The sequence below is a fragment of the Electrophorus electricus genome, chromosome 14, assembly GCF_013358815.1.
Source record: "Electrophorus electricus isolate fEleEle1 chromosome 14, fEleEle1.pri, whole genome shotgun sequence".
Lineage (NCBI taxonomy): Eukaryota > Metazoa > Chordata > Actinopteri > Gymnotiformes > Gymnotidae > Electrophorus > Electrophorus electricus.
Window position 1 is genome coordinate 2584708 of NC_049548.1, and position 12793 is coordinate 2597500.

A 12793-nucleotide genomic window follows, 5' to 3' on the forward strand; every position below is an offset into this window, starting at 1 on the left:
AGAGAGAGAGAGAGAGAGAGAGAGAGAGAGAGAGAGAGAAACAATAGACAGTGTGTTTCTTGCTTGCCTGAATTTTTTTTTAATCTTCAATGGGCAATGAAGGTATGTTCTAAGAGCTTTATTGTCCACCATTGGATTGACTGCAGGAGGAACCACAAACAAATGAGTCATTTGTTAATAGCCTATCAGACTGGTTTGACTAAAATATACCTGTTCTCAACATATTATGTATAAATAATTTAGTTTGCTTGCCATTTCCCATTCTATCCATATGGTATTTGTAATTACCATTTGACGAATATCCCACATATTCCCTGATCGCACTGTACTGGCCAGCTGTCCCCAAAATGGCTGGTAATGCCAAATAATCAGCTTTGTTCATCTTGTAAACAGTGGTTTCGGAAAACGGGACGAGGAAACTATAGTGAAACAATCATTCGCTACAATTTCCAGGCAACAGTTCAGCGTCATCAGATAAACAACAATTTCGTTAAAAAAAAAAAAGCATATAACTGGAACGCTGTAACATTCTGCAGTTTTCCAGTTGAGAAATCATTCTCCTTTTTTAGACCTTACTGTAGAGCCTTGGTAGTTACTGTTGAGACTTGGCCATTACGATAGTCTTGGTCGTTTTTCTGCACGCTGTTTGGTCTAGTCACAGAACACTGGCAGATAGCAGGTGGCTCATAGCAGACAAACAAGACAATCAAATGAGTATATGTATTTGAAAATGTTTTTCCTATGAGCTCGGTACATGGTAATGGTAGTGAACTTTCAGTTTCCCTGCACGTAGTTTATGTGTAATACCCCAGTAATAACAGCAGATGGTGGACTAATACAAATGGTTCACATACATTGTTAGGGGTTCAGAGGGGCGCGCGTTCGTCTTTGTGTAATTACCTCTTAGCAGGAAAAAATTAACTAGCAAAAAAAAAAAAACATTAACCATGCAAATATAGCAGGACGCGAAAGGTGTCTGAAATGTAAATGTAAACAGGCATCCAGTGCGTCTCTCAAAAGCTTTTTAATCTGCACTCGATCATTCGAACTCAGTCGATGTCTTTTAACAAAGATAAATATAGAGATAAAGTGGACCGCCTCCCCAAGGCGGCGAGCTTGCCACATTTTCATCTTGGGATCCGCGACGAGCTTTTCACGCTGCACGCGGCGTCGCGTGGCCTCCGAAGAACACGGAACAGAACTCTCGAGCACGGGAAGGGGCGGGAAAGCGACTGCCCTCCCCCCCCCGTTCTGCTGGGACGTGTCGCCGCTCCGCCGCGGCAAAGCTGAGAGTTGCGAGTACTGCGAGTGTTCCCGTGCGCCTGACACGCGAACCCAGCCGCACAGCAGTGCACGGGGCTCTAGCGCTGCACGGGAAGCCCGTCTCTCCGCGCACGCGTCCCCGGCGCGGACACTTTGCCGTTTGCACTTTGCACGTTTCACTTCGGCTTCGCAGTCCGGGGTCCGAGCGGGAAGAGTCGGCTCATCCAGGGAGTTTGGTGGGCCAACAGCTAGGTCCTGTGTGCAGTTGTAAACAGGTACGTCTACTCCACCCGACCTTTAAGTCCTGTTTGTCGTTTTTGTTCGTGATACTCTTGGAAAAGACAAACGTTCACACCGGATTGTTTTCTTTAATGTTAAGTTTACTTGGTGATTTGCATTGGCATGTCGGTGCTTGACCTCCCAGTTTCACTGGTTTTCTCACTGGTTTCGGATTCAGCTCGTTCACGTTGTCGGGATTTGTTCATGTCTTATCTGCACCATGTCAAAATGTCAGTTTGAGTGTGTTGAATTTGCTTACGCCTTCGTAAAACACAAGCCTCTGTCTCGCCTTGCTCTGTGAACAGCTGAGAAGTACAGGCGGATGATAGTATCATGGTAGTATGTCGTTGTATCAGTTGGGAAGAAAGAGTCTTTACTGGGTCTGCTGTTCTGAGTCTCAGCAAACAAGGCTGTGGGAAAGTGTTTGGAGAGGCACCTGTGAAAACAAACCCATCACAAGTGCAACCTAACCGAATCGTCACCAGATCTCACTGCAAACAGCACCACAAAGCTGACATTAGTGTGGGTGAACTGAGCTCTTCGCTGTCCTTCTGAAATCAAATCCTTTTTTTCTCACGGAAGGCTTCGTAAATACTGTGCCAAGAAAAAAAAACAATAAAAGACCAAAAATATTTTATTTAGACTAATAACTTTTCCCTGAAGGCATCTTTGCAACTGGGTGTGTGCATGTGATCTGTCAGATGTGGGTGGTGGTAGTTTGTGTGTGTGTGTATCAGACCAGAGTGTGACAGTGTGCATGGCATGTCCTAGGTCTCTCAGGTCCACAGGGACTTCCTCGCCACCGCATTGTAAAGCAGTACAACCTCTTTTCAGACTTAAATGCCTCATGACATTCGGTCTCAAAATTCCACCAAACTGGAGTGTCTCGCCAAGGCTGCTGTGAGAGGCGGACATCTCGCCTGTGCTGACAGGGATCTGATTTTTATGACCTTGAGTTGGGATGTTACTGGCAGGACTCAGCTGAACTGCATCCCTGGTTGAGCAATGAAGGTAAAGAATGCTGATGGTACGGCAGATAGATCCCGAAAAGTACACGCACATTGGTGTGTGTGTGTGTGTGTGTGTTTGTGTGATTGTATAAAGACTGCCTTTTAGGCATTCTTCTAAATGCAGAAGGAGCTCAGACAAGCCCCGGCAGAGACACGCGGTGCCCTAAGCCTGTATAGTTTTTCCTGCTGCCTTGTTTATTTGAATGTGTAGGAAGAGGGGCCACAGCAGGCTCTTTATTGGTGGGTGTCTCAGGTAGTTGTGTTAACCTGGGTGAAGCTTTGCCAGTCAGAGAATGTGTTACCAGTGAGGTGAGAGTGTGTGTGTGTGTGTGTGTGGGGGGGGGGGGGGGGGGGGGGGGGCGCGTTTCTCCGTTAACACAGACGGGAGGCGTTTAAAAATACCTACCTTTCACGCTTGCGTCGCAGGTGTTTTAGCTCACAGAGGAGATTTCAGGCAAGTTTCCCCACCCTGGTTATAAATGAATCTTTCCGGAAAGCCCCGGAAATATCTTGCGTTTGCTTGTGTCTGGTCCAAAGCGCTTTTTGCTTCTGATGCACCTTCCTGCAGCTCCACACATTCTCTACGGTCCCTATAGAATGTTTCTGGAGGTTTCCAGGTTTTGCCGTGTCTCAGAGAACGCCTCCACGGTAAATCCAATCTTTACACCTTGTTCGCCACAAGGAGCATCGTGTAACGTGAACCCGACCAGCGTTCTGCACGCAGAGAGGTCAGATTTCACTCCCTTCGCTCTGTGAATGTTAGACAAGGAGCGGTGTGTGATCTCGACTTGAGTATCGAGCTCACCTATTCACCCTCCCTAGCCTTTACTCCTGCGCGGTGACAGTCACGGCGGCTTGGCCAGGAAGCACCGCGCCGTAAATATTTACTCCGAGGGGCATGATAGGCTGCGGTGTGGGGAGTCTGAGACCGTTTTCCACACACGCTGAAGCACTTACAGGCCTGGTGAGTATTACGTACGCGGGGGTTTTATGGAGCGTAAGCACGGCGAGGCGGTTAATGCTGCTGGGTGCTCATCGGTGTTCCGCCTGTCCTGTGGTGTCCTGTCTGCACGGCTAGTCATTTTAGAAGAGGCTCCAATGTTGCAGAGCTGCGCGGTAACATCCGTACAGTAATTTCCCACAGTTGTTTACCAACACTTCCCTTTCCAGTTCGTTGCGCCAAATACGAGAAGTCTGCCACACATGAATTTGAAATCTGCCCGTGTTGTTATCACATTGTCCCAGCTGCTCAGCTTCTGTTTTTCATCTGGTTTCCTCTGCTGTTAACGTATCAGAAGCAGCTCCTAATAAACGAGGCTGCTTGTTTTTGGGATCATCCAGGTCTAGTTCTTCTGTTTGGCCCCTGGGCAGTGCAGATGGTACTCAGCCTCTTCACTGTGTTGACAGAGTGGGAGTAGGTGGACAGACACAGAGCACCAGTTAAGCCACTAATGCTTGGCAGTGTTTACTGGTGCATCACTCCAGTAGCTCAGCTGCTGGGGTTCCCACTTCTGGACTTTCTCACTTCCACTCTCTTGCACACTCCGCTATGATGGTTTTTTTTTAACCGTTGCAGGCCTGTTAGGCTTTAACATTCTTGGCTCAGACTTTTCTCCTTTTCGCCCACCACACCCTTTACTCTCTCTCCCTCTCTCTCTCTCTTTCTCTCTCTCTCTCTCTCTCAGCCCCCCCACCTTGCTTAGTTAAACTCCAATCTTCCAGATGGTGTCGGGTCTCAGGACACCCATCCATGCCAACAGAGCCCTGCTCCACCCTCCCTCACACCCTCCCTCACACCCTTCCTCTGTCTCCCCTCTCCGGACTGTTTTGAAGTGGTTCCAGTTTTTCCGCCTCGAGTAAATTAAGTCTCAGCCTCGAGTCAGCTGGGATCGCCATCATTGAAAACTAATGAACTGGAATGCTTGGAGCTGTGCAACACAGTCCAGGCCGGAGCATGCCGGCCATCAAAGGGTGCATGCGTGCGGGCGTGCGCGTGCGTGTGCATGCGTGCGTGCATGCGTGTGTGTGTGTGTGTGTGTGTGTGTGTGTGTGTGTGTTGCTGCATCGGTGCAGGCTGAGATTAGAGTTAAACCCAGGCCCGTTATCTCACCCCCTCTCCTCTGGTAGCTTGTCAGTTCCCATTACAGCAGTGCAGCATGTTTGAACCCAGGACCCACAGCGAAATCAAAAGATAAGAAGAATAGATTGGTTCCAGAGAGGACTGCACAAAGCCCCACCACGCCAGCCCCTTCACCGTGGCCCCATCGCTCTGCCAGGGCATTTTAAAGTTTAAATGTCCAAGTCTGGCCCTCGTGGGCGGGGCTGGTTGGCGTGTGGCGGATCCTGGGGGCTGATAGGGCGGTCTCTGCCCCGCCCTTCCTGCCTGTGGGATCTCGGGGCGGCGGGCGGCGGGGGGCTCTGTGTTGCGTGGGTGTGTTTACTCAGGCTTTCATTACAGACTCTGGCGCAAGAGCAGATTGGCGGTTTTGCAATGCCGGGTTTAACTTCCTGCTCTTACCAGCGGGTACCTGTTCTCGTAGCATTTATGACACTGACCACATGGAGGCTTGTGTAGTACTGGGGCGGGAAACAGTGTTTTGTTTTTTTATTTGTCCAGTGAATTGGGATGCCGCTCTTATGTGGTCAGGAAGTCAAGCACAGAAGGCCAATCCAGGAACACATTTCCCCTTCTTTCTCCCTCCCTCTCTCTCTCTCTCTCTCTCTCTCTCCCTCCCTCTCTCTCTCTCCCTCTCTCTCTCTCTCTCTCCCTCCCTCTCTCTCTCTCCCTCCCTCTCTCTCTCTCTCTCTCTCTCTCTCTCTCTGCTGAAACATTCTCGCTGTGTCACTGGTGCCTGTCCGCTGAGAGACGCGGCAGAACCGGCCTTGCTGTGTAACACGGCCAGGAATCACGAGGCATTCCTCGCTGAACTCAGCACTGCAGTGTGGGAGATGATGTAACTCAGAACGCATTAGTAATCCCCACTCGGAATGGGAGTGCCAGGAAATGCTCTGCACGGTGCCCTGCGAAGAGGCTTACAGGGGCTGTTAGTGTGTTAGTGTTAGTGCGCTAGCGTGCATGTGTGTTAGTCTGTTGTGTGAGCAAAATTCACAACTTAGTATCTGAGACTAGACCCATGCAGGCCGGTCGCTTCCATTGCCCCCCAACTCAGCTCAACTCATGTCCCATGCAGCCCTCTCTGTCTGTGGCTGTTATGAACCACTAATGTCTAACGGTCGCTCACACAGGCAGACATGACTCATCCGCAGGCGCAGAGCGCCTACAGCTCTTAAACCCACTGCTTGTCAAAGTTGCATTTCATGTGACCCCATTTTAGTGCAGTGAAAACACCCACCTGCATGTGCCGGGAGTGTGGGGTGTAGTGAGTGTTGGGTATAGTGAGTGTGGCGTATAGTGAGTGAGGTGTAGTAAGTGTGGGGTGTAGTGAGCATGGCGTCAGTCAGACCCTGATGAAGTATAGAACCTTAGCTCCCCCTGGCTGGTCTCAGACACACACACACACACACACACACACACACACACACACGTTGTGTTCCAGTGTACCAGTACTGTGTTGTCTGAACGGAGGCTGTGTGTGTAGGAGACTCCTGTTCCTATGTGATGTAGGACGGGTAAGTGTGTGTGTGCTGTTTTTAGGTGCTGTCTGACATGTAATGCTGGATCTCTCCCTCTCCACTTCTTGTCTGTCTTCTCATCTCCCGTATTGTACGGAGCACCTTTTCTTATGGGCGGCCCCTGTGTGTGCCAGAGAAGACAGACTTCACAAACGCCTCAGGTCCTCTGTCAACAATACACCAGCTGGGTGCTGACATATGTATCTCTCTCTCTCTCTCTCTCTCTCTCTCTCTCTCTCTCTCTCTCTCTCTCTCTCTCTCTCTCTCTCTCACACACACACACACACACTGTCTCTCTCTAACACACATACACAGTCTCTCTCTCTCTCTCTCTCTCTCTCTCACTCACACACACACACTGTCTCTCTCTAACACACATACACAGTCTCTCTCTCTCTCACTCACTCACTCACTCACTCACTCACTCACACACACACACACACACACTGTCTCTCTCTAACACATACACAGTCTCTCTCTCTATCTCTCTCTCTCTCACACACACACTGTCTCTCTCTAACACACATATACAGTCTCTCTCTCTGTCTCTCTCTCTCTCTCTGTCTCTCTCTAACACACATACACAGTCTCTCTAACACACACAGTCTCTCTCTCACACTCTCACTCTCTCACTCACTCACTCACTCACTCACTCACACACACACTCTCTCTATCACACATACACAGTCTCTCTCTCTCTCTCTCTCTCTCTCTCTCTCTCTCTCTCTCACACACACACTGTCTCTCTCTAACACACATACACAGTCTCTCTCTCTCTCTCTCTCTCTCTCTCTCTCTCACACACGCACTGTCTCTCTCTAACACACATACACAGTCTCTCTCTCTTTCTCTTTCTCTCACACACACACACTGTCTCTCTAACACACATACACAGTCTCTCTCTCTCTCTCTCTCACTCACACACACTGTCTCTCTATCACACATACACAGTCTCTCTCTCTCTCTCTCTCTCTCACACACACACACACTGTCTCTCTCTAACACACATACACAGTCTCTCTCTCTCTCTCTCTTTCTCTCTCTCTCACACACACACACACACACACACACACACACTGTCTCTCTCTAACACACATACACAGTCTCTCTCTCTCTCTCTCTCTCTCTCTCTCTCTCTCTCACACACACACACACACACACTGTCTCTCTCTAACACACATACACAGTCTCTCTCTCTCTCTCTCTCTCTCTCTCTCTCTCTCTCTCTCACATACTGTCTCTTTCTAACACACATACACAGTCTCTCTCTCTCTCTCTCTCTCTCTCTCTCTCTCTCTCTCTCTGTCTCTCTCTAACACACATACACAGTCTCTCTGTCTCTCTCTCCACCCAGGTACATTTCTATCTGTGGCTGTCCCCCTCTGTGCGTCTGTGTGTGCTGCAGGGCTCCTCCTTTGCTGTGTACATGGCTGTAGTTCCCTCTTTATGAGGTGTCTTTTGTCTACCTTGCTTTATTTCCGTCTCATGCGTTAATTGCAGGCTGGGGTTCTCATTCTCAAAGGCCCTCTGGCAGTTTTTTTATGTGCTGTTGCTGATGGAATCTGGTGCAGTTGAAACCACTTTGCATGGCCGGCTGGTTGTTTATGGGACTGTGGTGTTGTTTGTTTACGGCGCTACAGGTGTTATTTATGGGCCCATGATGGTTGCACGTTTACAGGGCTACAGGGGTTATTTACAGGTTGCGGTGGTTGTTTACAGGGTTATAGAGGTTGTTTGTTTATGGGGTTATGGAGGTGGTTTGTTTTGAGGGCTATGGGGGTTATTTATGGGACTATAGGTGTTGTTTGTTCATGCGTTATGGAAGTTGTTTGTTTAGAGTTATTGCAGGGACATATTTGCATGATGTTAGTAGTTTGGTGAGACTGATATATGCAACTGAAATCCCAGCACCAGGATGTTAGATGACAGCTTATTTTTGTATGCTAAGTAAAGTATCATTTTAAATTTGCACTCACACAAACACAAAATCGCACAGTGTAATGTGGTCATTTTCATTTTGTTGTCAAACGTGGTCTTCTGGTGTGATTTATAAGGAGTGCGCGTCTGTCCCTGGGCACTCCATGACCGTGGTGAGACAAATGGGGTTGATCTCATAGCTGCTGCTGTTAGGTTTTCCGCCCTCCCCCATCCTGGCTGGAGAGGGCACGGCAGCCTGGCTCCGACCGCCGTCTGGAGGGAACCCCCCCTCCCCCGCGTCTGCTCAGCCGCGTGCGACCAGACGAAGCGGGGCCGCGTCGGGATTTCTGCGGCCGGAGCGTTTGACTGCGCTGAGCTGGGAGGGTGGTGCCCTGCCGTGTGAGTTGCCCAACCGACCGAACCTTTCACGGCCTCATCTGGCCGTACATGGTGTTAGTGGGCGCCGGCTAGTTCTCATTTATGAGGTCCTATGGATAGGAGAATAATGACAGTAAAAGCAATGCCTGTTTGTTGCCGGTAGTTTGGATAGCTGTAGTTTGGATGTCATTTAGCTAACTGTAGTTTAGGTAGCTGTAGTTTGGATAGCTGTAGTTTAGATAGCTGTAGTTTGGATAGCTGTAGTTTGGATGTCATTTAGATAACTGTAGTTTAGGTTGCTGTAGTTTGGATAGATGTAATTTGGATAGCTGTAGTTTGGATAGATGTAGTTTTGGATAGCTGTAGTTTAGTTATCTGTAGTTTGGATAGATGTAGTTTAGCTAACTGTAGTTTAGATAGATGCCATTTAGCTAACTAGTTTAGGCAGCTGTAGTTTGGATAGATGTAGTTTAGCTAACTAGTTTGGATAGCTGTAGTTTGGATAGATGTGGTTTAGCTAACTGTAGTTTAGCTAACTGGATAGCTGTAGTTTGGATAGATGTAGTTTAGCTAACTGTAGTTTGGATAGCTGTATTTTGGATAGATGTGGTTGAGAGAGGACGACCTGCCCGAAATACTTAAATAGTGCGTCACCTCTGACACGAACACGCGTGTGTCTGACAGGACGCTGGGCTCATAAAGCCCTGCGGTTCAGCGCACGGCAACCCGCTAACTCCCCACTTTTACACACACTGAATGATGTTTATATGGGCTGGCTGCTACTTATCACACTGGGTGGCCTCTGGATTCAGTAGGAAAGCAAGCCTCACACGCACGTGCTTGCGTGCGTGCATGCGTGTGTGTGTGTGTGTGTGTGTGTGTGTGTGTGTGGCCAGTGTCTAGAGGCAGAAACTGAGATTTTTCGGTAGTCCAGTGGCACCCTCGGGCCGGCTATATTTTGCCATGACAATGAGCTGTGCTAACTCACAACACCCCACAAGGACGAAATACAGTCAACTGGGAAAAAAGCATCCGTAGAAAAGACTTGGCAATCTGCCCTGTGATGTGCAACAAATCCAAAAATCCTGAGAACTTGATCTTTTAGCTATTGTAGGGAATGTCTTCAGGGAATGCCTTCAGGAAAAGCACCCGGCTGATTTCCGTAAGCGCGAGGATGTGAATGGGTACAGCACACTCTCAGGATGTGACACAGTTGGCCGTCACTGAGGCAGAGCTTCCTGTCTCTGCCTGCAGCCTCCCCTCTCTAAGACGGGGTCAGGGGTCAGAGGTCAGGGACACCCTAGAGCCCAAAGCACTGCCCGGTCAGTGTATTTACACGAGTTACTGCTGTCTCTGGAGCAGCAGAGAGGGAAAGTGCTTGCAGTTAATCATGGCAGGCCACTTGTCCTTGACGAAAAGCCCAGGAATGGCTGAGCTCACGGATCATGCAGCGTGGAACTCCTTTCTTTGGCTCTCCAGGTACTGAAAGCTTTTCAGGCCGCCCCAGGCCTTCCCTATCACTAGAGAGATTACTCTGTTATGTAAAGAGATATGCCCCACGGCTTTGCAGATGACTCATGCCTCCGATTTCCTCTCCTTGTTCGGAAAAAAACAAGATACATTTCCAAATGAGGAATGTTGTTTTTTTTTTTCTTTCTTGTAGCTGCTCTGTTTTCAGCCTTTATAGGTAATGGCAGAAGGCACACAGTGGACTCTGAGGAGGGTTTAGAGCTGTGTGTCTAATCATAACTCCAGCATGGCCACGAGGACCCCTGAGGGTCTCCTGGGATTGGCTCCGCGAGGTCATGTGGCCACTCTTGTTTTGGGTCTGTTTGGGGCCTTCTGCAGATCTGCATTTGTGACGCTATGCTTTCCTGCTTTGTCATACCTGGGGGGACTTCAGTTAGCTCCGCCCACCACTCCTCATGAACATACCATAACGTGAAGATAATGCCGATTCTCAGGCCCGGAGGCGTCTCATGACGCTCTGGCGGTCGTGCCCGTGCCCTTGGCTGACCGTCTCAGCGTCGCTCTGACCCACGGCACCTCCTTTTGCTCCGCCCTGCTGCCTCCTCACTCTCTCTGTCTCTCTCTCTCTCTCTCGCTCTCTCTCTCTCTCTCTCTCTCTCTCTCTCTCCTCTCCCCTGCTTCTGTTTCTCGCGGACGTCTCACACTTTCTCCCTGGCCGCGCTGCCTCACTTTCATCTCTCCACTCCCACTCTTTTGCTGGGTCAGCAGGAGCGGGGGTCCCAGATGAGGCCCGTTAACCTGTGCCCTCTGCGGCAGGAATCCAGCAGGGCGGAGCTGTCCCTCCCCGCTCCGTACCCGGCGCACTTCCAGACCCCAGCACTCCGTGCTCCTCCGCGGCACACAGGGGTTAGCCGTACCTCACGTCCGGCGGGCACGTCTGGACGTACACGGACATGCGGCCATGGGGCGGAGCTGGCTGAGGGCGGAAGACAGACGTATCTCTAGCGTGCGCAGTGCCGGTGCTTCCCGTTGATGCTTAATAGGAGAGTCAGTAGGAGAGAGTCTGGGCTGTGATGGTAAATGAGAAGCTGGGATTAGTAGGACAGGTGTCGCGAGGCCTGCTGAAGAGTGGGTATGTGCGCTCGTGTGCGCTTCACAAAGCTCTCGTTTCCTAAACAGTGCGAGCAGATGGCTCAGTCTAGTCAGCAGTGTCAGGAAAGTGGCTGTTACGCTAATCAGAGAACAAACTTTGTGACCTCTGCTAATGCCAGGTGTTTTCCCTTCTCTCTCCACAGTGAGATGATTTGAGCGGGAGGCGTCATCCGCAGGGAAATAACCTGGAAATTCCGCGCCGTTCTGCGGTTTTCGGAGCGGCGGGCCGGGCCGAGCGGATTCCTGTGCTGCATTTGAGCCGAACGGGCCGGTAGCTGCCACGTCAGGCTGAGAGGCGATGGATGGTTTGGAGGCGCTGCCGGGCTCGGCGACCGAGTCCAAGGCGGAGCGCATCGCCCGCTACAAGGCCGAGAGACGGCGGGAGTTGGCAGAGCGCTATGCCAACCTGGAGGACCCCTCTTCCAAGTACGCCCGGAGAGAGAGACACCAGGCCAACCCAGAGATGCAGGTGCCCAAGCCCGACAAGGCTGCCAAATCCAGCGCCGAGTCCAGCGCTGCGCCCGGCGAAAAGGAAGCACAGAGCAGAGTGGATGGGAAGGAAGAGGCAGCTGCCGCTCCGGTCTCCGCGGACGACCGGGCGGCGAGCGAGTCGAGGCACTGGTGAGCTCCGAGACATCAGCCACACTTTCCCCTTTGTGAGCCGCGCAGTTGCGACGCCTGAGCTGTTGGCAGAAGCTGCAAAGGTAGTGATGCTTGAGACCTTGGCGGGTCTAAGCAAACGCTTGCAGGGTTCTCACGGTTCCTCAGGGCTCCTCGAGGGTTCTCGTGGGTTCTCAGGGGCTCTGAGGGCTGCTTGCAGTTTCTCGCAGAGTTCTGGGAGCGCCACGAGCTGCACGAGTGCGAGCGCGTCCCATGCAGGGACATGCGAGAGACAGAATGACGCTCCTCTCCTCTCTCCCGGTCCCGCGGGGCAGCTAGCCTGGCCGTCTCCCCGTCACACGGCCCTGCTCTTTCTGAGATCCGCCTGACACGCAAGGAGCCGTCTGTACGTTGATGCTTCCAAGCACCGTAATCCGCTCACCTACACCCCTTCCTGTCTCTGTGTCCATAACCCTCTGATGTCCTCGCTTGTAATTAAAAGTGACGCGAGCAGAGCGTAGGCTGAAAAACAGAGGTGTCAGATTCATGGCTCGGGATGGTTCCCAGGTGCCGCGGGCACGACGAGGTAATCAGAGAGTCCTCTGTTTGGCACTGCCCGTCCTGCCGCCAGAGACGTCATGGGTCGTGACTGTGCAGGAAGACGGAGGCTCCGGTGTCAGGCTGGCAGCCCAGTTGGTTGGTGTTGCTCCATCTGAATCACGTTTGGGAGGTGCCCAGCAGTTGGAGCCGTCAGCCATCATGGAAGTCCAGCCCTGCAGGCGGCTTAACAGGGTTCACGGGGGAAATGCCGAGGGAGAGCTGGGTGTAGTTAGTTAGTGGCTGAGCCTGTAAGGTTGACCTTTGCCCTCGTTGACTCTGAGGTAACCATCCAGGGCAGAGGGTCTGGTAGCTCAGTTGCTCAAGTTGTGTTCAGTCAGAATTGAAAATCGCTTTGGATAAAAGCGTCAGCTAAATGCCAGAAATGTAAATGTAAATATAAATTTTGCACAAAGCAAATGAAACTCGATTTCTCATCCACTTTATTCTAGATGAAAGGAACTAGTCTGAACTGCCAGGAAAATTCTCTGCCT

The 12793-nt window shown here is 50.8% G+C and overlaps 1 protein-coding gene across 2 annotated transcripts in view; it reads left to right on the forward strand.

Annotated features, from left to right (window-relative positions):
- Positions 1-1136: 1136 nt before the first annotated feature.
- The window catches only part of svild (supervillin d), a 35025-nt gene continuing 23368 nt past the window's right edge, over positions 1137-12793 (forward strand). Inside the window, exons 1-2 of one of the 2 annotated variants that reach the window (XM_035533468.1) lie at positions 1137-1538; positions 11246-11723. In XM_035533468.1, coding sequence (XP_035389361.1) covers positions 11401-11723 — 323 coding nt within the window. In that variant the 5' untranslated portion in view covers positions 1137-1538; positions 11246-11400. Of the gene's footprint in view, positions 1539-2540; positions 2554-11245; positions 11724-12793 lie in introns of those variants that run through there. The other variant, XM_035533469.1, reaches the window with a different exon arrangement.